The 25,274-nt window shown below is 43.2% G+C and overlaps 1 protein-coding gene across 2 annotated transcripts; it reads right to left on the reverse strand.

Moving 5' to 3' along the window:
* Positions 1 to 1,102: 1,102 nt before the first annotated feature.
* ssbp3b (single stranded DNA binding protein 3b) lies at positions 1,103 to 24,806 on the reverse strand. Of its 2 annotated transcripts, XM_015971488.3 has the most exons (18): positions 24,636 to 24,806; positions 23,899 to 23,971; positions 23,716 to 23,777; positions 23,554 to 23,638; positions 12,257 to 12,346; positions 11,141 to 11,215; positions 10,838 to 10,900; positions 10,585 to 10,648; positions 10,375 to 10,448; positions 5,794 to 5,858; positions 5,670 to 5,718; positions 5,375 to 5,410; positions 5,228 to 5,282; positions 5,091 to 5,155; positions 1,817 to 1,895; positions 1,647 to 1,675; positions 1,466 to 1,567; positions 1,103 to 1,359 (listed from the first exon to the last, which is right to left on the reverse strand). In XM_015971488.3, exons 1-18 carry the CDS (start codon positions 24,689 to 24,691, stop codon positions 1,330 to 1,332), a joined length of 1,152 nt encoding a protein of 383 aa, XP_015826974.1. In that variant the 5' UTR covers positions 24,692 to 24,806; the 3' UTR covers positions 1,103 to 1,329. The 2 variants fall into 2 exon arrangements, with proteins under 2 accessions (XP_015826974.1, XP_015826975.1); XM_015971489.3 differs by lacking the exon at positions 11,141 to 11,215.
* Between the last annotated feature and the right edge of the window lie 468 nt (positions 24,807 to 25,274).

The following is a 25,274-nucleotide window of genomic DNA, read 5'->3' on the forward strand; positions in this document are numbered from 1 at the left end:
ATATAAGTTATTGTAAAATTATATTAACAAGCAATCTTTCCTCAATTTGAAATAAAAAAATATCAGCAAATAAAGGCAACATAGGACAGATGTGTATAATGCATCATGTTCACAGGTAAAATAATGAAACATAAAACTTCTCATCACATTTACAAGACTGATGCTAAGTTTATAATGATGCCTACTAGAATCGGTTTAGAAAGCTTTGACTGCCTGAATAACTTGGGCAATATACGTAGTCAAAGTCTGTATCAAAATATCAAAAAAACAAAATAAAATAAAGGAGGGAGGGGGTCAGGGCCAAGGAGACCACCGGGGATACAGGAGGGACGTTAGAACGACCAGTAGGTTAAGAGAGGCGACTCGTCCACCGCCGTTCTCATGGTAACTCAACCAAAACAGACAGAACGGCGATGAGGAGGAGGAGCACAGAGTGTTTAAGCACAGGCAGGTAAAGAGATACACACCACATCTTAAAGCAGGTGTTCACGTAGAGAAGAGCAGCACTAGGTAGTATGTTGTACACAGATTCTCAGCACTCATGCACTCACGTCTTACACCAAAAGTCTGGCAGTCCAGCCGTTCGCCCTGAAACAACTCTGAGTGCAGACCGCATCAAACAGGATCAATGAGGCATTTTAACAAACAAATGAGTGCTTAAATGTTGCAAAAGGTCGTCACAATAAAAGCCATATTTCTTTTACTTAAAAATCTCTTCGACTAGAAGGACGGGCCTGGGAAGAATGATATATATTAACAATAAAGGTGGCTGTTGAGTTAAAAGGCAAATTCTGAGTCAAAATGACAACTTTAGATAGAATGCATGGCAACGAAATAAAAAAATAAAGACAAAGACTTTCCAAGCACACAATGCATATGCACACTCTCCAGTGTTTAAATGACAAAAGCAGATATTTCCTGCACATCTTGCACCACAAAGCAATCATTAAAATGTACAAGAGGTAAACGTCAACCTTTTTTTCCCCCGTTGGCTCGGGAGGTTGATGGGACTCAAAAGAAACGGGCGGAGGAGGGGACGTAAGACGTGTCATAAATGCATCTCAGTAGCTGGTTTTGTCACATGTGGGTTTGTAATAAATGGAGTTGTTGTCCTTCATTTTAAGTAAGGAGCAGTAGTCGCCAGTTGCGTTGGTTTCTCTCCAATCAGCATTCTGGCATTAGCGTGGAACCAAAATGGCGCCTGTCCCTGATTTGGCGCTGATGTAGTGGGTTTTTTGGCCATGTTCTGCGTGAGTTCAGATCCTTGGAATGATGGCAAATAATGCTGGGAAGGGGGCGGAGGAGAGGGGAAGTGAGAGAGGGGGGTGGTCACACACTCATCGTCATGGTTGGAGAGTACTGCGGAAGCAAAGAAGATGGACGAGATTAAAACACACAACCCTGGACGTTTCCTCTGGATCACACTTTCTTTTACTCTCTGGTTGTGGAGGGAAGCAGAACGCACATTCTCACTCTGGAAGGAGTGGAGGAAGTTTCCACTCAGCTCCCCGTCATCCCGCGGGGTCCCGGGAGGATTGCTAATGCCACTTAAATTGTTTGGCGAGTTCTAGAAACAACAAAAACAGTGGTTACTTCAGATTTCTCTTCAACTACAACAAAACTCAAAGTATAGCCATGTTATTTACCTTGTTCATTCCATCCATGTCACCAGAACCTGAAACAGTTTAGGAAAAACAATTAAAAGAAAATATTTTACACATAAAAGTTCTGAAGTTTCTAAAATGAAACAGGGGACCATAGTTGAGGCTTTAAGGCAAACCAAGCATGTCAGTGTTGTGCTGCTGTAGTGTGTTACCTAGTGATCCGTTCATGTGGTGCGGTTCCATCCCAGCCATAGCTCCCAGTGGCCCGTCAGAGCCGGGGCCCATGGAGAACTGGAAACGTTAAACAAAAGGGATACTGGCTTAATAAGCAACTAGTTTTGGATAATATTAAGATGACCTGAATCGCTGTTCCATGACCATCTCGCTGCACAGTTCTAAAGAAAAATGGCTGAATGGGTCGTTTGGAGGATTGTCAGTGTTGGCCAGGCCCCCACAATGCGGCTCAAAAATTGAAGCCAACCCAGAAGTACCATAAATTGCAGTTCCACCCTCATCCGCTGGGGGCTGGTGTCAGAAGCGAGCAAATCCTCATTGACTCCCATGTTAAAAATACCAATTTCACAGCAGAAATAAACATGTTTACAGCCTGGTACCAAAACATGTTTTTGGTTTAAATGATCTAGTTTACACTCATGACAACTCTGAGGGGGCGAATTTTTTTCTCACTCTTCTGTTTAAGTGTATTAAAAGCCTAAAATTCTGTATAATTAATGAGCATCAGACCCACGTGACCGCAGCGCTAGCTCCGGGGAAAGGCCTCAGTAGAGCCTCGGTCTGGCCTGGAAACTGTTCTGGGATTTTGAGTCTCTGTGTTTGTGTATTCTTTTTTGGATATTTTTTGTGCAATTGTTGGACAAAATGACTTGCTGTGGCATTAATTGCACTAATAGAGCGTCCAAGGAGTCTCCACTTCATTTTTTTCGGTAAGTAAAATTATATTTATGTATTTTAGGTCACTGCCGAGCTGAGCTTCGATTTTAACATGTACTGTTTAACCATGAAATTTAAATGTAATAGGGTAAAACCCAGTGCATTTAACATAATGCTGCACTTTAGAAAATGGGTTGAAATATAACATGTTGGTGGAGCTGGGTTCCGACTATCAGCTGGTGGAGCTCTCGGGAGACTGATGTTTTCCACCCGGTTCTCCCTTCCCCGCAGCTCGGCGCATCTCTGTCTGATTGCGGCTTCTGTCTGCTGCGCGGGCTGACGGCTTGTGGAGCTCTGGGATGGAAACCTTTCTACCCGGTTCTCCCCAGCGGCAGCTCTGCGCATCTCAGATCGCAGCGGCGCTTGTCTGCTGTGCAGCTGCCAGCTTGTGGAGCTCTCAGAGACCCCTGTGTTCCATCCGGTTTTACCCAGCGGTCAGCCCGGCGTATCTCTGACTCAGAAGCTCTGGTGTTGTGCACAGTTAGCTCCGGTTGTAGCTAAGTTGCTACCTCCGTTAGCTTAGCTCCCACCTCCGCGTTAGCTTTGGGTTAGCTTCAGGTTAGCTTGTAGCTAGTTCGACCGGGTGTCGCCAGTTGATCCCAGCCTTACAGCCACACCCTCAGCTCCACCTCTCTTCCCTTTCGTGGAATTGTCTGGGCTTGACGGAACCTGTGACACAGTCGAAATGGCGGTGGTGGCCTCCTCCCATTTACCTTCAAAAATGTGTTATTGGAGGCTATGGAAACCCATTGTCCATATATGTATATGTCGATGGTATTGGCACAGCACAGCGAACTAGAGGGAAAACGCTGAGCAACAGCCACAGAGGGTGTATTTTTTTAAGGTGGATTTCTTTTTAGCCAGTTCCCCCTGAAATAAGACGACATTACTACGATGGGTCAGCTTGGTTCTGGCAGAGGTAGGGCTCAAATGTGGACGTCTGGGCTCTAAAATAAAGACTATGCATTTTAATTGTACTGGAAAACTGAAAATGCTACGCACAAAAATAAGTGACAAACTCACGTGAAAGACACATCTGGATTAACAAACCCAAAGATGAGGTCAACGGCCAGGAGGAAGGAGATGAAATACTAAATACTAAATTAATCAATTTCCCTCTGGGATTAATAAAGTATTTTTTGAATGTTAACATTATTATTTTAAAATATAATGTTCTTAATATTCTTTTACATTTGTTCTGTGTGTAACTTCACAATCAATTATTTTATTTTATTATATTTATTTTTTTACACATTGCAGTAAAAAATAGTTGTTGACCTTAAATCTGACATGATTCGGCTAGCGACTCTAGCCATTATCAGAGCTCGCCGCTAGCCCAAAGATGTCAGATTCGAGGTAAACTGCTATTTTTTACTGCACTTATATTGAGGATTTAACCTCGATAACGATAAATGGACAACTACATGTATGCGCAGAAACAAGCATTGTCCACTAGATGGGGCTGTCACGTGTACTCAAGGTGGTACAGTTTCTTAACTCATTCACTGCCAGCCGTTTCCTGATCAGAAAAGCCCTTCGCTGCCAGCGTTTCTCACTGTTTTTACAGTTTTTTTAAGAGTCACAGGATGTTGCACGCTATGATGATGTCGACGCCAAAACTACCAAAACAAACATCAGGAAGAATCCGCGCGTTTTGAGCGTTATCCGTTCTTTCATAATCCGTTGTCGAACTGTGATCAGCAGAACTTTTTCGGTTCGTGGACAAAGATCAGCTTTAGAGCTGAGATGTTTGTTCTCACGGTGCAGGGGCTCGTTCTAATGCCCACACAGTAAAAAAAAAAAAAAGCAAATGACGACTTTAGTCGCTGGATTTAAAATGACGACTTTAGTTGTCAATGGCAGTGAATGAGTTAAAGGGACAAAAGTGTTGCCAACCTACACTCACCTTTTCATTTTTTTTATTATCAAACTTATTGACATGGGAAAGACTACATCAATCAGAGTCAGACATTTCGATAACGGTACATTTTTGATTTATTGCCCAGCCCTAGTTAACAGCTTAAAAATAATTACAAAAAATTGGGTTTCCATTTTCCTTAAAAATCAAAACAAACAAGCTCAAAATAAATGAGTTCCCAGAACTTTCATTTACAACAGTGTGGTTCTGCCATTAAAACATTTTAGGTTTGATTTGTGCTGCTAACCGTTATCTTTGGTCTGATCGTTTCCTTTCAGTGTTACTGTAACAGCAGCCTAGAGTATCAAATAACCTGACAACAGAATCCAGAATTACTAGTGCATTTGCTTTGCTTCAATTATTAATCTATTTTATGTGCTCCCAGATGAATCGTGCAGCCCTGGTAGACAGCACACGTGCTTCAGTCGGAGCAGAAACGCTTATGTTTATGTATTTAGCAGACGCTTTTGTCCAAAGCGACTTACAAGTGCACACTTGTGCTGGATCAGCGAAACAACTAACAAACCCTATTCTGTCTGTGAAAGCTCTAATGTGTTCAAAAAAGAGGATTTATTTAAGCATGGAGACGTAAAAATCAGGAGGTGGGAGACACTCACATTATTTCGGTTGCCGGGTCCAGTGTTGATCATAGTGTACAAGTTGTCACCAGAGTTGTTTGAGTCTGAAAATAAAAGCATGTTAGGAGGTGCAGAAAACAAAGTTTGTATTAAACTGCATCTCTGGTAGATCTAACCTGCGGGGCTGGGCATGATGGGAGTTCCTGGAGGACCTCCGCCTCCAGATGCCCCCTTCAGAGAAGCAATCAGAAAATACAGACATATTTATTATTAAACTAGCACAATTTCTGCAGGATGTGCAAGGATTCATGCTGTGCTCTCACCCCGTATGCACCAGGAGAGGGTGATGAGTAAGGCATCTGAAACCAAACACAGAAACATTACAGACTGAGGGAGAGAAAGAGTGCACCCCTCTCTCTACACATCCAACTGTCCTCATTTATCATCTGATCATCCTAATACCATTACAGCTGGCTGTCCAACTGTCTGTGGAAACCGTGACACATTACACCACAATCACATACCAGACTAGAACATCCACAGCTCAGAGAAGCGGGCTGAAAGAAATCTGAATCTTCATTTCCCTGACTGGTGTGTTTGTGTGCATTCAGTACTCACAGGGTTGCCGTTGTTGGGGTTTGGCCATGGTCGGCCTGTTCCCGGGCCCCTAAACAGTAAATAAGGTGAGTTTATTCATTCAATGTGAAAATTCTGTGACAGTATTTGCAGACAGGGAGCTCACATGTTCACTCCTGGCATACTGGGACCCATGGTGTTGTGTGGGGGCCTCATGCCTCCACCAAAGTTCTAAGAAGACAAAAATCGGTTTTCAGAATTTCTTTGATCAGAACCAAACTTTCGTAAATGGGAACATCTGATCACAACAACGCAGATCACATAAAGGCTGTTTAAATGAGGCACCATACTAGAGATAGATCGATATATCGGTTGACTGATAATTCAGGCCAATATTTGCCACTTTTTAACTCATTCACTGCCAGCCGTTTCCTGATCGCTAACGGCCTTCGCTGCCAGCGTTTCTCACCGTTTTTACTGTTTATTTAAGAGGCACAGAACGTTGCATGCTCAAATCAAATCACTTTTATTGTCACGTCACATGTGCAGGTACACTGGTACCGTACATGCGAGTGAAATTCTCGTGTGCGAGCTTTAGTCGTCACTGCCAATGACTTTAGTCGTCATTGGCAGTGAATGAGTTGATGTATCAGCATTAGCCGAAATACATCTTTAGTAGAGAACGTTTAGAGTCAGGCACATCCATGGGAATGTGGATGGGCGGCATTACCGTATGCAACCGGTGGTAGGAAATGGTAATGGTTTCAGTTCCAATAGTCATGATAAAACAGTGCATGTAGGAGACAAAGATTAAAGTAATAAAAACAAATAAATAAAGGTACTTTAATCCATGAAACGGATGCATAATTGAATTTTCTATTTTAATTAAATAGATTAAAATGTTTTGTCTAAATTTTAGAGGTGTTCCATAAAGTTTATGAAAGTGAAGTCATCATGTGACAGCGCAAAGACGGCGCCCAGAGAGAAAAACGGCAGCTTGCACACCAGCTGACTTGGTGTCTAAAAAGAACACAACTTCTTCAGTTTGGAAGTACTTCGGGTTTGAAGCAAACTTAAAAGCAGAGCTGGTAAAGACTGACGAGGTAATTTGTACAAACAAAAGATGACCGTGAAAGGTGCACACCCCGTAGGCACCGCAGAGGAGCGACCCGTAGCTGCAATAACAGACGTCTGTCTGGGGACTGTTATTAAACGGGACGACAACTGGTGTGTTTGTGTGCGTTCAGTGCTCACAGGGTTGGCAACGCACATTTATGGTGGAATTATGCAGCCAGCCTTCCCTAGATGCTGCCACTAGCCCTAAAGCACCCGTTTGTCGGTGCCACAGGCTCATTGAAGCGGGTTTTCAGTTGTTGGAGGTTGAAGCTGGTAAAGGTTTTTCAGACAAAAAATCTTTTTATAAGCTGCTTTTTAAAACAAGTTGTTACAGTGTTTCCCCTAGGAATTTTTCCAGCTGTGGTGGTGGTGGGTGGGGGGTGGGGATTATAACACGTCTCACTTTTATGTTAAAATTGTTTTATTTGATGCACTCCACTTTGAACTGCACCAATCCAGCAACTGCTGCATTTTAATAACTAGTATTAAAGGTGAATACACCAATATTTGCACAAGAATAATTTCTGTTTTAAACTCTCAATGAGTACGTTTACATGCAGCCAATATCCGGGTTATGATCGGGTTACGGTCGGCATTCGGGTTTTTGAGTTGATCAGAATAACCCGTTTACAAGCAAGAGTTACCCCTAACTTGCATAACCCGATGTAAATGCGGACGTTGGGGTAGCGTCAGGACGTGTGGACTATGTCCAGATGCAATATGCGTCATTTCCGGTTCTTCTCGTTCCGGTATCCGTGAAAACAACATTTTTCCCAGTTCGGAAGAGATAGCGACCGCGTTTGTTTGCGCTTTAATTTCCTCGTCACTCAAAGTGTGGAGCTGTCCCGCGAGTCGCCATGTTGCTCCCAACTTGTTGTTTACTTCCGGTGTTCTGGCGCATACAAGACGTCTCGCTACTCAAAAGACCAAGATTCCTTGCGAACAGAGCATGCGCAGAACACACGCTTTGATGGGGATATCCCGATATGCGTTTACACGACCAAACATTCGGGTTAGAAAAGGGTTACCCCAGGTGTAGTAACCGGGTTTTTAAAAACCCGGTTATGAGCATATCCGGGTTTCTGGCGGTGTTTACATGGACCTGCGGAACCGGGTTATTGTGAATATTCGGGTTTTAAAAGGGTTACTGGCTACATGTAAACACACTGAGTGACACACTTTGCAGGGGGGATTTGGCATTTAACTTTTCTTGGCATCTGGAAAAACATCTCCTTTTGCCCCCTTTATTTGACTTTTTGCCCCTTTTATTTTGATCCAAGATCATTACTGGGCTGACCCTATTAAAAAGTTCTACACCCCTGCTTAGTACTTAGTGAAGTATTTTTAAGCCAGTATAATATGACTGAAACACAAATTTACTTGGCATTATTGACCAATATCTTTGATTTAATTTATTTGTTATGAACATCAAGATGCATTACAGTGAACATTATAATAAAGTAAATATTTCAAGTGCAGAGAGGAAACAACCCATAGAAAGAGAAAAATAGAACAGGTCAGATGCACCTAATAAATAAAATTACTAACATAAACTCAGGAATCTGTTTCTTTGCTTCATTGTTCTGGTGCTGAAATATCACTAATGTGAACCAAAGGAGATACACAGATGAATGCACCTTATTATTTGGAAATTAGTGGGTGTGGTTTACATCAATACATTATTTTAAATCTGAAATTGATATGGATTGATCAGAAGTTGCTATGTGTATTGTTTATTTGAAAACTATTTACAGAGCAGCCTCAGAGTTGAGATAAAATATTTTTGATCACAATAGTAAAGGAACTATTACAGAACAAGTTTTTCAGTAAAATCAGAACATTAATGTTTAAGTGCATGAATTAATACATCTGAACTCATGCAGTAGGAACTAGGAAATATGAAATACTAGAACCATTTTATTTTAATTTGATTAAACTGATTTTTTCCTAATGTTGTTGGCATTTTTCCCACACCCAGTTAAACAAAACAATGTTGATTAAGGTGTGTGTGTGTGTGTGTGTGTGTGTGTGTGTGTGTGTGTGTGTGTGTGTGTGTGTGTGTGTGTGTATTAAAATTTTTTTTTAAATCCCGACCGGAGCGGAGGCAGTGACCGACGCATGCACAAGCTGTTTACAGCTCTGTCTTGTCAAATGCACCACGTACGTTATGAAAAAAGAAACTTTAAATATTGAACTGAAAAAGAGGCGAGCTGAAGAAAACCTAGGGAGTTCTGAAGAAACGTGAGCAACAATGAAGCAAGCACAGAGAGATCTGTTACTGTCTCTGTGTGTGTGCGTGGGCCAGAGCAGAGTTTTGTGTGTAGGGAGGGGCGGGCGCTCCATGTGACTGGCCAATCATAGAGCGTAAAGGTATTCAGTTACCCAATGAGGATTTTTCTTCAGCACGATTACAGATATTTACAAGTTTTACTCGTTTCATGCTCGTATTCGTCAAAAATGCTTTATCCGGGCTCATCCCTGGTAACCACCCTGCCCTGCCTACTCCTCCTTGCTGCCTGCCGGCTGTGATCACAAGCAACAACAGAGTAGTTCCCGCTGCTTCTTTGGGAAACGGCGCCAAAAAAAAAAAATCTATAAAGCGGGATCTTGCAGGAGTGGCGCTGGGATTTCAGCTATGGCGGGCCGCCACGGCTACGCCTATGTAAGGGAAACACTGTGTTAATATCATGTGTGTTATGTTGTTATTGTTTTAGTAATAGTGTTTGTTATTCAGTTTCTGAACGGTGAAAGTCCAAACCAACAGTTTTGGTTTACAGAGCACAACGACTCCTGGGGGGAGTATTCACTTCAGCCTCACAGGCTCAAGGGCACCAGATTCAGATAAGAACTTGTTTTGGGGCCAGACAGAGATAATTTCCTCTCCATCTTAAAGTTCTGTTGGTCCTCAACCCCTCTAAATCCAATAATGGTGTAAATTAATCTATCACAATCCGTGCTGATTCGTCAACTCTATTCTTGATCGAATCCACCTTCTGTGCCAGAGTCTGAATCTCAGCCAAAGTTCCAAGCTTACGACTCATCTCGACAATTATATGAGTTTGTGCGTTCACAGCGCAGTGTAATCCATCCCTGAGCTGCGGGATTGAACCAATATTCCTCAATAGCTCATTAATTTTCCGGTAAACCAGATAACCACCCAGGCCAAAAAGCAGTCAACCTGACACCAACACAACAAATATCCAGACATCTTCAGAATCCTCTACAGACAGTTGGGAGAGGCAGATCAGGTTCCACTGTTTCCAGGAGTCCATAACATGCCCAGCTGGCTCTGTCCCAGAGGGGCATCCGGGAGCCCCTTCTCCCATTCTCATCGTTGAAAAAATTTTGTCAATCGCGTTGAGAGACCAACTGACCAGGTCCATTTTTAATCATTTCCAGTTTCCAGAAAAAAATGCAGAAGCGCCGTACACCCAAAGACAGACAAAGAGCCTTGGGATAAGATAGGGAGGAGAGGAGGGGAAAAAAGCGTCTGTACTCTCCAAGAGCCGGAAGAAGAACGGTACACCTTGGTAAATTATGGAGGACGCTAGACGGTATTCAAATTTGGACACCACCCAAGCCTACATCACAGCAATAGAAGAACCCAGATGGGTCATGCTCTACACCGTACCTGAGGGCCAGGCCCAATGGGCCCCATGCTTCGAGGGCCACCCATCCTCTGCATTGGTCCCAAGTTAGGATGACCTGAAAGATTAAAGACAAGAGCATGTGAACAAAACAAAACAAAACAAAAAACAAGATGAATGAACAAAATATGCAGAATTTAGCTATATATATAATATAATATAATATAATATAATATATATATAAACATCAGCACCTTGTGGCCGTGTAGGGTCCATGTTGGGCAACATGGGATGAGGACCTGGTCCTCCACCTGGTGGCTAGGAGAAACACAGAAAGCCAATGTAAACAGTCATGTACAACCTCTCTGGATGTCAAACACAGAACAGGTTCCAGGGTACCGACTGTGTTCTAAACTCACAGAGGAACTTAACTCAATGTTCCGTGTGTGTGTGTGTGTGTGTGTGTGTGTGTGTGTGTGTGTGTGTGTGTGTGTGTGTGGTCCCTACCTGGCTGGCCATCCTCATGGGGGGGCCTCTTGGGCCTCCAGCGAAGCGAGGCGACATGAAGGACTACAACACAAACACAGTTGTTTCTTCAAACTTCAAGCACACGACACATTTTCTCAACTGTTCTCATGTTTTAGTTTCAAATCTGAAGTTGTGTGAACATTTAAAGCAACACAAGCCTTAGAAGCTCAGAGGAATGCCAAAGCATGAAGCATCAGAAACAGCATCCCCAAGTTATTGCTGATAGTAAACCACAGAAGAAGAAAAAAGACTAGAAAGAATTGGAAGGCTAGGCAGCATTACCTGACTGTGAGGTCCCATCATACTGTTAGGGGGAGGAGGCTGAGGGTGAGGAGAGCCCTGGGGACCAGGAGGACCCTGTGGCATCACACAGAATAATGAGGCGAGGGGGTGGAAAAGGGACAGGAAGGAGGAGGAGATAAAAGAGCAAAATGAGGGAGCAAGAAGAAGCAGAGAGAAGCAGGGTTACTGCAGGTCAGGGGACAGTCAAGAGTGCAAGATCCACAGTGTGGTGCTAAAATAAAAAAATAAACAAGATGCCCGTTTTCATGTATCCAACTGCAAAAGTGAGACTGAACAGAGGGACAAACAAATCACAGCCTTGGATGAGAGAAAAGAGACAGAGATGGAGAGGATGTGAGCTCTTCTGCCTGTCAGTCAAGACATCAAGAAGCCTGCTGCATGCAACCTGTTATCAGAGCTCGTTTCCTTCAATTAACAGCATCAATTAAGCTCTATGCAATTAGCTTCATAACAACACTAAACATGGGCAATAATGCTGCTGATCTGACAAAGCGAGGGGTCTAATTAAGCCGCCTCCTTTGCTTTTTGCTCTGGATACTACGTGTGTGTGTGTGTGTGTGTGTGTGTGTGTGTGTGTGTGTGTGTGTGTGTGTGTGTGTGTGTGTGTGTGTGCGTCCTACATAGATGTGAAATGTCTGTTGGCACTAGCATGTTGAAATAATGAGTCCCACTACCAATTTGGCTTCTAGCTCAAGAAAAACATTTGGACATGAGGATAATTTGCCCAAGTGGCAGAAGAGCAACGGTTAGCTCCACACAGGTGCCTGCTGAGGGTTTATCTTCATGACATATTGATTTAAGTAGGTGCTGCACCTTTCGATTTCTCCATTAGGGAAAATGGCCAGACCACGCTTACTTACAGCACAGGAGGGGTCTGTACACACCACGCACGCACGCACGCACACACACACACACACACGCACACACACACACACGCACACGCACACACACACACACACACACCCCCCCCGCTGGTGGGGTTGCCAAAAGTTACACAAACAGAGTTTCCTTGATTTCATTTCAGATCAAGTCTTTGGGGACGTCCACCTTCCTAACAGTAGTACTAATTATTATTGCAACTCATGATGGACTTACTTGAAAAAATCCAGGTGGCATGGGTCCTCCTGGCATTCCCTCACCAGGAGGCATCCCTCCCATCACAGGGCTGGGGGCCGCTGCTGCACTCTGAAAGCAAAAGATCAGCATGATGATGCTTCCTGCCCTTTCTAACGTTAGCAACTGTTGCCTGGCTGCATGTGCACTGCCTCCGTGACCCGTGTTCAGACCTGTGAATAAAACCCAACGCATTTCCTGTTTAAGCACCATTTAACCAACTGACCTGTTGTCATCTGCCATCTCAGTAAGGTATTAATGGGGTCTTTATTGAGGTCTGAGCTCTGCCGATTGGGATCCAGCATGATCAGATAAGTATCAGAGGGATGCACCGAGTCAGTGGCTCCAAAGTGCTGCTGCACAGCAGGAGAGCGCTGGGCCTATTTCCTGCTCAAACCACAGCCCTAATTCACTAATGTGCCATTTGCTTCGGTCACACGCTCCTAATTGACTGAGTTTTTCTTCCCTGCAGCTGAAGCAATCTGAGATGAGCTAATGTCTTTAGAGCTGTGGGGTTCAGCTTCCAGAGCACAACTACAGAAATAGAGAAGTGCCTTCAGTACAATTTGTTATTGCTCGCTCATATTGTGGAGTAGATAAATGCGAGCAGGCAATAATCACTACAAGACTGGGTGTATCAGCATCCACACTCCCGCGCAGCTCTGCAGTCCCACAGACATCACTGGTCAATTGCCAACACTCTCCCTTTTATTGACTGCACCTTTCCTAATTATATCTGCTCCGGCCGCCACTGCAGAGCCACTGAGAAATGCCTCAGAGGGGAGAGAAGTGAGGCAGCAGGGAAAAGCCTCGGTAGGCCCAGGACACAAGCAACACAAACACTGCCTCGTTAAAGGGCAGGGCCACGAAACCGAGACCAAGAAATCATCGAGTCTGCCTGGTATCTCAGAGCTTCTGCTGTTCACGTCGTAAAAATGTCTTTTTCTCTATACCTTCTGGAGCATATCTTCATCTTTGAAGGCCTGAAATTAGGAATAGTGACATTTAAAAAGTAAAAGTAATTTTTAAATGTATTATATGGCTGACTTTTTTTTAAATACAGCATATAATTAAGTTGTATAAGTGGGGGTGCTCAGTTCTAGTGCGGATAATCATAAATAAAGTTAATCAACACCCTTTTTGAAACCTGAACAGTTTTGTGGTTTTTAGAAAATCTTGTTAACTAAAACATTTTTATTCTTTGCTTATAGGAAACTAAAAGGATAAAAATGACATTTTTCATCAAACTACAAAGTAAATAAAAATGTCACATCAGGAAAAACGTGTCCAAGATAGAGGTGATGAATACTTTACACGTCCGGACGAGTTAAAGAACGGGGTTTTTGAAATCCATTTAGTGAGAGACTTTTATGGCGTTTGTAGTCTGGTGTGAATATTGGAAGGTATGCAGCTCACTGAATTTTGTTTATGTCAATCACAAAAACTACTAAACTCTGTTATGCATGCCTGCTCTTCTGCTGTTTTGCCTACTGGTTATCATTGACGTCCGCCCTGAGCCAGGGATTTCCCTGTTGAGGAAAATGCAGGCAAAATTAAAGAAGAAATGTGGAAAATTGTGGTATCTGGATTTAATCAATACATTTGCAAATTTCAGCACGTTGTTAAGGGGATGTGTTTTGGTGGCCTAAGGATCAGGTCTCTGCTTTTTGCAGATGATGTGGTCCTGTTGGCTTCATCAGACCACGATCTCCAGCTTTTGCTGGAGCAGTTTGAGTGTGAAGCAACTGGGATGAGAATCAGCTCATCTAAATCAAAGACCACGGTCTTGAGACGGAAAAGGGTAGAATGCCTTCTGCAGGTCAAGGACGAGGTCCTGCCTCAAGTGGAGGAGTTTAAGTATCTTGTGGTCTTGTTCACGAGTGAGGGAAAGACGGGAGCGCAAGATCAATAAGCAGATTGGTGCAACATCTGCAGTGATAAAACGTCCAGCATCACCTCTCTTGGAGAACTTCTTTCATTAGTTTTATCCGACAGCAGACAGGGATGACACACCCATACTGGCAACCGGTTCATTCATGGCCAACTACCCATGGATAGCAGGCAGCTGCACCATCAACAGAGAAAACCTCTCTGATAGAGGAAGTCGGCCTGCTAATATCTGCAGCACCCTCTGATGATGATCAGCTCACTAACCGATAGCAGGTTCAAGTGGTCACCCTGCTACTTCAGGAAACCCCGCCCACCCGCTCTCAGACGGCCGGACAGATGGAGATATTCCAGAGATGAACTATCGTTCCTGCCCACTCAGTTCAGAGACAGTAGCTATTTCACACAGTTTCTCAATCCCAAAACAAAGTGAAAGTGAATCAAACTCAGCAAACGCGACACGTTTGAGTTCCTCTATTAGCCCGTCATTAATGACGCAGAGCATCAACAGCACTTCAGAGGGATTATTTTCTTTTTTTAATGTAATAATTATCTTGTTAATTCAGAAAATGAGCCGATTTTTTCCCCCCGGTAAAAATCATCTCGTTAATACTGAAAAACAGAGAAGTTATTTATTTATTTATTTTTTAATGATCTTGTTAAAGTAGCTTTCCGGAGTTTTTCCCTTTCAGAAATGATGTGCGATTTTTCAGAAATTGGGAAAAATGATTGTCTTATCATGTATTATGTATATAACGTATGCAATACCGTAAGTCTCTTTTTTTTGCTAAGCACGCCCCCTGCCCCACAGAGCTCGTGCAATAGAAAACTGAGCTCTGACCAGCTAAGTGTTAGACTACCGCTTACATGCTTCAAATTTAAGGAATACCTCGAATGATGCAGAGTTGATGAACTTTTCACGGACAAGTCTCTAAAATACAAATATATGAGAACACAACAAGACATGAGAATAATACTTGTAAAACAACGTGTTTTAGCTCTGTTTGTCGGCTACAGAAGCGAGAGGGTGCTCGCTGCAGAACCACAAAGGCGGAGCTGCACCATAAGGTGGAGCTGCACCAGGGTCAGCCCCGCCCATTCACGCAAACTCAGCCTAGCCCACTGACTTCCGTTTTTGTTTTCCAACTTCATCGCAAACTAACCTGACCCACATGAATTATGGCTGTTACTACTTTACAAATGTTAATGCTATGTTCTATGCTCCAATTAAACAAGATAAATATAACTTGCTACATGACAAAGCCTGAATACATCTTGAAATGAAACGATTTCTTTTAGCAGATATCTGCCCACAGCCGCTCTAACAATAATATGCTGCAACAGCATGAGTGACTATCATATGTGCTCTGGTAGTCCCGTGGTAGGATCATCTGAAGCAAATTTTGCTTCCCCCTCAGCTGATGCTGGTTCGATTCTCGGTGGGATCGGCAGAAATCTATTTAGCCAGCTGAAACATTGAATTTGTTTATATTTTAGTTGTAATGTTTATTTTCAGCAAAATATTTATGTCTCTAAAAGTTCTTTGAATTTGGTCGTTCCTAAACAGCATTTTAGTTGAAACTCTGCTCACAAATGGACTCACACTGGCTAAATAAACGAATAAATAAATAAACACATTAGTCATTATATTGTAAACGGTATACCAGTAAATTGTTGTAAACATAGTACTGGCAAGTGTAGCTAGAAATTAAGAAAAGGGGTTGTAATCTACCTAAGATTTCTGCCACTGGGAGTCGAACCTGCGCAAAACTACATGCAAAACTGCCTCCATAACCTCTACCCCACCACATCTGATATGAAGTAAGTGGTGTTACATGTAATTGTCCTATCCAGTGTGTCTTTGGAGATGGGATGTAAGGTTTATTGGCGGTGTCTCAGTAGAAGTCATTTCAGAAATAATTTATCAGAAAATTCACAGAATACCCAGATTTGAGAACCAAGACCAGACCCACTTCAGGGGAGGAGACCAAATTGAAGCTGAGATGGGAGGAAAATGCATGAATGAGGCCAAAAATGGCTTTGGCGTGTTTCTTATGAGGAAACTACAGTATAACATGATAAAAAGTTCCAAAAGTTAGATTTTTAATTATATGGAACCTTTACAAAAACTGTTCAGTTAACTTCTCACCTCCGTCCTCAATCTTGCATTTTTTAGCTATAAAACCCTCTTTGGTTCCAGAATGCTATCAAGTCTGACAACTGGAAGGAATTGTACTGACTCTGATGGAATGGACGGGGCTGACTCTGGAATGGGCGGGGCTGACTCTGGTGCAGCTCCACCATCTGGTGCAGCTCCGCCTTTGTGGTTCTGCAGCGAGCACCACTTGACAGAAGCACATTATCAAACAAGAAACGTGAAGTCGCCATCTTAAAAAAACAGAAGAAATTAGTTGTGTGATATGCTTGTCAGCCACTAGATGGTGCCATCGGAAAAGAGAAATACACCGGAAAGAGACTAATTTGGAAAAACAGAGCTTTTTGGTTTTTTGTGGCTGAATGCTTGAATGAACGTGATTGGTCTCAGGGTTAATTTGCCTAGGTAATCATCTCGGAGATAAGTTGGGAGTGTCACATCTTCTTTTCTGCCAGCTCTGCAGATGGACATCATTCTGAATGTCTCTTTTAGCATCTTTGGGAGTCTAAACTATCCCCTCACAGGAGAGTTGAAGCACTTCCCAGGTGGAAGCGGAGCAGTCCCGGTGGTTGTTGACGCTGGTTCTGCTGTGTGCTTTCGTTCAGTTTCACTTTGGTCCTCTGATGTCTTTTTTAGTGATGCACCAACAAGAAATTTTTGGAAACCGATATCCGATATTAAGATCACCGTTATAGCCGATATTTGCCAATATTGATATACTGACAATAATGCTTCTAAAATCAGCAGATTTTGTATAGAATGAAAATTATTAAAGCTGAATTTACGTTATTATGTACACACACCACACATTTACGTTTCTGAGATGATTCATTCACTGTCACATGACTAAAAAATTACACATCACCCCCCTTGCCTTCCGAAACAGGCAAACAAATGGAGACGAGATGGAAAAAATATTGGTTGTTAATATCGGCCCGATTTTATTTATCGGACTGATACCGATATGTTAAAAAATGACTAACATCGGCCGATACCCATACTGATGCCGATACATTGTCCATCCCTAGTCTTTTTTATTTTATTTGCTGTGTTGGAGACGTCTTCGTGGTGGGTTAACCACAGCATTTCACACAATTGTTAATAGTCAAACCGGTTAATCCTTGCAACCCTAATGTTAAGCTATATTTATGATGTATTTGCATCCATTACTGAGAGGATTACAGTCCTGATGTTTTGGTCTTGCTGCTCTCCGTAGAAGTTTCCTGATTACGCGGGGGAGTTGGTGTGGCCCGTTTCTCTCTACACAGACAGAACTCCAGTCAGCAGCCATGGTGAAAAGGCTCGCTGAAACACAAACGACCGACCCCCAGAACCCATGTTTTGACTGCTTAGAGATGGAGCAAGCTAGCAGCTAGTGCTATAATAGATTATGGTGTGTTTCTTTAACAATTCATAATCGTTTATATGCGCACCTTAATGCATCGATTTTTAGATCATCTTCCTCACCTCTACAGAGCACCCCAGCTAAACAAACCCACATGCTGCCTAAACCTTGCTCTGATTGGTCCATCTATGTGTCTGTCTTGCCGACAGCTATGGCGCACAGAAGCACTAGCAAATAGCGTGACTTGGCTGCTCATAGACACATCCAGAAATAATGGCACAGATGGTTGATAGAATACAAATAGACGGTTCTACGATCGCCCGGCTTTGGTAAACCCTTTTCAGATTGACATTCTGGAATATGTGTGGACAATGCAGTCCGGTTTTTAACCAGAACTGTGTTTCCAGACACACCACTTTTGTACCAGAACTTGTCCTTTTGGCTACCTTCACACAGCAGGGAAATATTCCAGATGGCCGGGGGGAGGGGGGGGCGCTGTACCCAGATATTGCATTAACATGGTGCGGCGAGCGTACATGCATCATTTACACCAAACAAAGCTATTCAGTCAAACATGGCAGACGAAGAGATAGAATTCTTCTCACTGATCGGACTTATGTTAAGCATAATTCTGCGCACACGAAGACGCACAAGAGACCTGGATGATGAAGCTCAATGGTTAAAGGAATCACGGAAGCGGTGTGAAGCGCTCCGTCGCGCGTCTAGATGGTACCGTAGGAGGCGAGCTGCCATGGTTCGCCGCATGCTACAGGAGCGAGATATCTAGGTGCGCACAGCGTCCCCCGGTCCCCTCCTCCTCCCCCCCCCCCCCCCCCTCCTCCCTGTCCGGAACTCGACCTCACCAGTCTGAAGCAGCCACCCTGTCTGTGACAAGTCCGGTCCTGTTACTAGGGGCGTCGTCCGGTTCAATTACGGAAAACGTTATCCAGATGTTTGTATTCAGACACAAAGGTCTTACGGACAGAGTACTGAACATTTCCGTTTTTCATGGCCTGTCTGAAGGGGGCTGTAGTCATCACATGATAATCCTTAACGAGAACAAAGGTAACAATAGGTTTGGGAAAGCTACATCTCAATTATTTGATAAAGAAAGTGCCAGACATCCCTTACCGGTAGCAAAAAAGCATGCTGTTCCCAGATTTGATGTTTTAAATATCTCAGCATTTGATGGCCTTCCCATATCTGCTAACATTGTTGAAAACCAAATCCCTTCTATCCAAGATCCAAATTAGTCAGTCAATTAAAAACTATTAGATTCTAAGTGATTAAAAAATACATTTTTCCTATAAAGCAGCCCACAGCTCAAATTGGCAACTCTAAAGTCTACACAAGCCACCAGTGATTGTATCACCATCACAAAAGCCATTTTGGTTCGGAGTTACTGGCCATAAACACATTCAATTAGTTAAACTAAGTGCACAAAGCCAAATGCATCTTTTAAACTGAATGTTGAGCAAAAACTGCTCAGATTTCACCCTCACATCCTTAGCTTGTAGCATTTGTAAAGAGCCATGTCAGCATATAACCATGTCAAGAGCAATTGTGCTTTTTAAAACTGTCTCCTTCATAGTAAGAACAACTTTAGAGAGCATGAAGAGAGCTGCAGCTCCTCACGCTGAGGAAAACTCCCCAGGCCCAGAAGCAGGCTTGATAAAGTTGGCGCTCATCGATATTACGGTCTTTAATAATTCAACCCTGAGGCCTGATGCAGGTCAGTACACATTCCTACTTACTCTACAGTTTGTTGACCGCGTAACATACATGCAGCTCTACAAGGAGAATTAAGGTCTTGTTATTATTCTTGATAAACCTGACATTGTTCTTTGAAAAGTTGGTGAAATACTCGGATGAACGTTCAACTGATGGTGTTGTGCCCAGAAAAGCGCCCTGGCGAGGAAAACTCTTTGATGCAGAGTGTTATAATGAAGGTATTATGAACACAAATGGAAGCCAGACAATGATTTTTAATAGCAAAAATGTGTGACTCTAGTTCATAGTTTACTCAAAGTGTTGGCCATCTCAAGCTCAGGAGCGGTACTTGTTTGAAAATGCTTTGGCACCGACGATTTAGACGTGGGCTTTTCTCTGAGACATGAACAGACAGAGGTACTTCTTTGACAGTATGTGGTGGACTGCCCTGTTGACTTACTTAGATGAATACATCACATTGTTTGTTGCTCTGATTGATCCTTGTGCTGTCCAAATGCGTGCAGAGACCGTTTGAAAGACAACCGAAGAGTCTGCCTCACAACTAAGCTCGGCCTATTGGTCATGGCCACACTAATAAAGTTCGGCTTTTTATAATAGAACATGAAATTTGGTTTATTTTGTACCTCTACCCTTAAGCAGTCTATTCCTGGAGCAAGACCTGCAAAAAATAAGAATAAAAAAAAAAATACGACAGCATTGTAATTAAGGCACCTATTATGACTACAGACCTGTGGCTCTGACATCTGTGGTCATGAAGTCATTTGAGCACCTGGTTCTACCCCACCTCAAGACCCTCACATCACAATGGTGGACTCAAGTCACTTTCTGGGCACCACCATCACCCAAGACCTCATGTGGGAGCCCACCACCTCCATCATAAAATAGGCCCAGCAGAGGATGTACTTCCTGAGGCAGCTGAAGAAATTCAACTTGCCAGTGCAGCAGATGAGGCAGAGCTACACCACAATCATCAAGTCCATTCTCACCTCTTCAATCACCATGTGCTGGACCTACCACCAGGGAAAAGAAGAAGCTGCAGCATGTCATGTGCTCTGATGTGAAGGTCATTGGCTGCTAACACCCCTCCATACAGGACCTGTACCCCTCCAGGACATTGAGGCATGCAGGTCGGATCACAGCTGACCTGTCACTCTGGACGCAGTCTCTTTGACTCGCTCCCATCAGGCAGGAGGCTCAGAACCATTCGGACCAGAACCTCTCACCGCAAAAACAGTTTCTTCCCCTCTGCAGTCGGACTCGTGAACATCAGTCGCAGACCTGCCCACTCCAGTTGCTTTGTTTCAGTCACCTGACCCTGTGTTGTGTTGGCATCTGTACTGATCCGCTCTGACCAGTACCAACACTGACATGTATGTAGTAGCTGCTTCTCTAATTACTGCCTCCCTATTTATTATTATCATTTCATTGCGTTTATATCTTAATTCTAATTTTTGCTTATCATTTATTTTTTTCTTTCTTGTACAAAGTACTGCTGCAATTTCCTAATGAGATTCTCGCACACATGGCAATAAAACCCTTCTGAATATCCCGATTCTGATCCTATAAAAAGTAATGAAACAACACCACTCTTGTAGAACAGAAACAGCCACCCACACTAAAAAACTATGTGCAGGATGAGTTCCAAGCTTGCTAAGTAAGATGTTTATCATGTTCGCCTAAAGCCCACAGCTGTGCCGTCTGTCCTGTCCCAAACAACCCAAATGCTTTTGGTTAAAATGAGTCGCCTCTCCAGACTCTGGAAAAGGGCAGATGTCTTAGCCTGGCCTGGGGCTACAGGTCTCTCATCTGGGGCCTTTCTTACAACTACCCAGGGGACCTTCCATAACACTGACTCCCCTCCCCCAATCATGATTCAGCACATGTACATGCGTGTACTTAAAAAGCACACAAGCAATCCCAGCCAACAAACACTTGGATCACTTAAGGAGGTTACAAAAGGGGCAAGAGTGGAGGCGGATGTACTTGCAAAAAGGGTGTGTGTGGGTAAGGACAAGGGGGAGGATGAAGAAAAAAGACAAGAGCACGAGGCTGGCTGGGGTAACTGGTACGAGGCAAAGGCGCAGACAAAGACTAATAAATGTAAACGGTATGAGTGGATGAAGGAGAACGATGTAGGTGTTCGTGCCACAGCAAAGACCACCCAGCTGTGGATCCCTGAGCTCTCAGCAGCCTCTTCTTCCACTGGAACCAAGGCTCAAACTAAACCAGCTCGTATGTTTAACGTGTAAATGTTTAACCATCAATCAACATCATAAAACCCAGTCTGGATCTCTTTCTTCCTCTCTGGTTACTTCCAGCATGTCCCCTTCGCTCCTCATCTCCCTCTGTTTTTCTCCCCAACCCCCTCCTTGTTCTAATTCCCTCAGCTCCTCCTGGATGCTGGGCATATGCCACAATGCCACTCCCTCTTCCTTTTTCCAATCTGCCCTCAGCTCAGTGACAGCCATCAATCAGCCGCTGCGCCATGGCGACGGGAGCCCTCGGGGAGCGTCCGACAGACCCAGCGTGAATATGCTGGGGCTTTACGAGCACCGCTGGCTAACAGAGCAGCTCAACTCACCTCCCCCACTCTAAGACAAAGACTAGGGTCCATGGACTAGTTCTGTACACACACACACACACACATCTGATCGACCCATAATAATCACAAAGAAAGCCAACATTAGAGCAGAAGACAACCACAAGATGTTACAGAAACTCACAAATCTCCTCAAATGGCATACCCCAAAAATTACTCCTTCCTTCATGTTTTCATGTAAGAAAAAATATGAAACTTTATGTTTAAATAAAAATAAATCACTAGTCAGAATTTGTTGCGACCGAAAATCCCAGGGAAATATGTTTCAATACTTGTTTAAAGGTATTTAAAAAAATTGGAAAAACAGGGTTAAAGATATACAAATATGTCCAAATACAAGATATTTTTCCCAAAACATAATGATTCTTTTCCATTTTACACAATGTAAGGCATAATCTGCCAAAACAAGCACTTATGAAGATGTGAAATGTGGCTGGCTGTCAAACAAAACATGCCCCTTCCCCCTTGTTTAAAGCTCAGAATAATGAGGAATGTGGTTATTAAAAGGGCTGCATCAAACAACCTTTCTCCTGAATCCCAGGTCACCTGGCAGATCTAGAGGTCTGTTACCCTGGCAACCCTATCTGCTGAGAGCAGGACCAACATCTCTGTTTTTACCCCAGATATGCTGCTGACCAACCAATAAACTGCGTTCTGCATCACCGATCCTGGAAAACACTTCACCTCAAATGCATTTCCTGTTCTGGTGCAACAAAATTGTATCATAAGTCAGTTTTATTTGCATGAACTACCCAATGTTTGGCTAACCTTTCTAAACTAGAACCAGACTAGCAGTTCACGCGTTTCTTGCTCTGCATAAGACTCCTTTCAGAGTGCTGACTCAAAAGCAGGAAATAGTGCAGCAAACGAAAATGTATAATTATCGAGACGCAAAACACCCATATCATGCAAATATGGAAGTGCCATCATAAGAAGAGCAATGCACAACCAAATGAGGCACGCGTGCACACACACACTGGTAGTGAAATATTAAAGTGTATGCCTCTTTCTCTCGCTCTTTACTTTAAAACTCTTTAGGATTGTGGCATTGTTGGTTATGTTTCAACATGCCACAATTACGGATAGCTGGAGATCTTTATCGCCCACCCCTCGTCAAAAAAATAGAGACAAATCAAACAGGGAGAACATTTTTCAGATTATGTGGAAAAACACATTTTTTCCATCCTCATCATCTTCATACTGAAGACAGGAATCCGGGATCTTGGGAGAGAGTAAGCGACAGGTCTGACTCTGGGAATGCTGACATCAGCTTCATTTTCCCTGAAGCCTGTGAGGCTCATTATTTGGAGCATCATTCAACTCCACATATTATAAAAAGACAAGGATAATATTTAAAACATAAATAGGTAGGACCAAAAATACAGACTGTTCGCCTCATGTGTGGGGGCTGCATAACCACTGGAAATGAAGATTTTATTAGGACTTGTTTGACTGTCATGAGACAGAGAGAGATAACCATCGCTTTCCTCTGATAGTTCCCCAAAAAAATTCCAAATGGAGCCAAAAGTTGTATCCTCCTGTTTCATCTAAGCACCACTCACATAATCATGGAAGGCCTTTGCTTCGCTGGAGTGGTCACATGTCTCTCTCCTCTCTGGTGCAGCACAATACAAGTCCCAGAAAACACTGTGGACAAGAGTGGCCATGAAGCAAACAAAATCCACACAGACTAGCTTCAGATGTTACAAGGAGATGAGACTCACCACCACCAGGAATGCAGGAATCCAGGGGGTTCTCCGAGTGTTATATTTTTCTCCCATCGAATCTGCGAAAGAGTCATCCAGGGGTAAATAGTAGAATTTTTATCTATTCAATTAAAATTAAGTACTAAAATTAGGACACATGCTTAATAATGTGGTTGAACTTTTACCCCAAATTCCACATACCTCTGATAAAAAGGTCTGTGCAGACTTCTGTGCTCCTATGTGTAACAAATACTCATAAACGTATAGAGCCAACCTGTATGAAAACAAAAGAAAGAACAGCAGTTATGTAGGTTGGAGTTTTCAAGCCAAACTCGTCAAACATCAGGTTAATTCTTCCTGTGTGGGAACACTGAGTGACTGGAGTCTGCTACAGGCCCTGTGAACAATGGCTGCCAAATAACCCATGCCAAAAATTAAATGGGGACTGGAAAACAAGCCAAGCCTGTTGAAGATCTACTACATGATCACGTAGGGAAGCTGTGATGAAACAACACGGCCGGGAACATAAAAGCCAGCATGTTAGCTTTGTGCGGTGTCTTGGTGGCACTGATGGGGCTGAGGGCAATAAAAAACGAAGCCTATCCAAAGAGCGCAACAGAGACAGAAAACAATGCTCTGTAGCGCGGCGGTGTTATTGTTTTCTCCCTTTGAATAACCGCGAAAATATTCGGCAGGCGTCGCTTAAAACTCAACCAGACCGCCACGCAAATTGGTCGCGGATGTGTTAAAAACACTGCAACAAGGCAAAAGAAAGGAGCAGAAACACAACGAGGAGGAGGAATGGCGAGCAGACAAGGCGGTTCATTCAATTCCATTCTCGGTAGGAGGAAACCGCCTCTCGCTAGCCTCCCCAGCGAACAACAGAAAGCAAGTTACGTGGTGGAAAAATACGGAATAAAAAACGTTTCTCTGCTTACTTTTCCCGTGCTTGGCTGTCCGACGGCACCGGGGTGCCCTTGCCTTTGGGGAACATTGTTTTGTGTGGGAGGACGCCCGCCTTCTGTTTCTTTTTATCGTTATTTCATCTGTCAGACCATCGCGGCCGCGACCCTCCTCAATCCAACGACTCAACCGAGCCTGGTCCGGGGGAAGAGGCGGGGCTAGCGTGAGTGATCCTCCAGGAAGCCAATCAGAACGCGCCGTCCCTCTTAAGGTCCACCTTTTTATGTTTTCTGTTTACAGTTCTGACGTCGATAACTTCAATATCAATGAGTTCAGTTTAAGGTACAAATTCACGTTTGCAGATTATTTCAAGCCCAATGGACTGTTTTTGTTTCAAAATCACAGAACACTGGAAATTTGTAAAATATTAGGTTTTACAGGCTTACATCTCATTATTGCCTTCAGTATATACAAATTCTAAACGAGAGCAGGTCGAATTTACCTCTTCAGAATACATTTATTACAATTTTGTGAGGTTCAAGTAAAAATGTTTGATCTCTTTCTCTAGTAGGGAACAAAAACAAGCAAAACAAAGACCGAATTGCATTGATTTGGAGGCCATCAGCAAAGAGTTAAGCAAAAATAATATATCTAATCAAGACCCAAAAAGGATT

The sequence above is a fragment of the Nothobranchius furzeri genome, chromosome 8 (assembly GCF_043380555.1).
Source record: "Nothobranchius furzeri strain GRZ-AD chromosome 8, NfurGRZ-RIMD1, whole genome shotgun sequence".
NCBI classification, from domain to species: domain Eukaryota; kingdom Metazoa; phylum Chordata; class Actinopteri; order Cyprinodontiformes; family Nothobranchiidae; genus Nothobranchius; species Nothobranchius furzeri.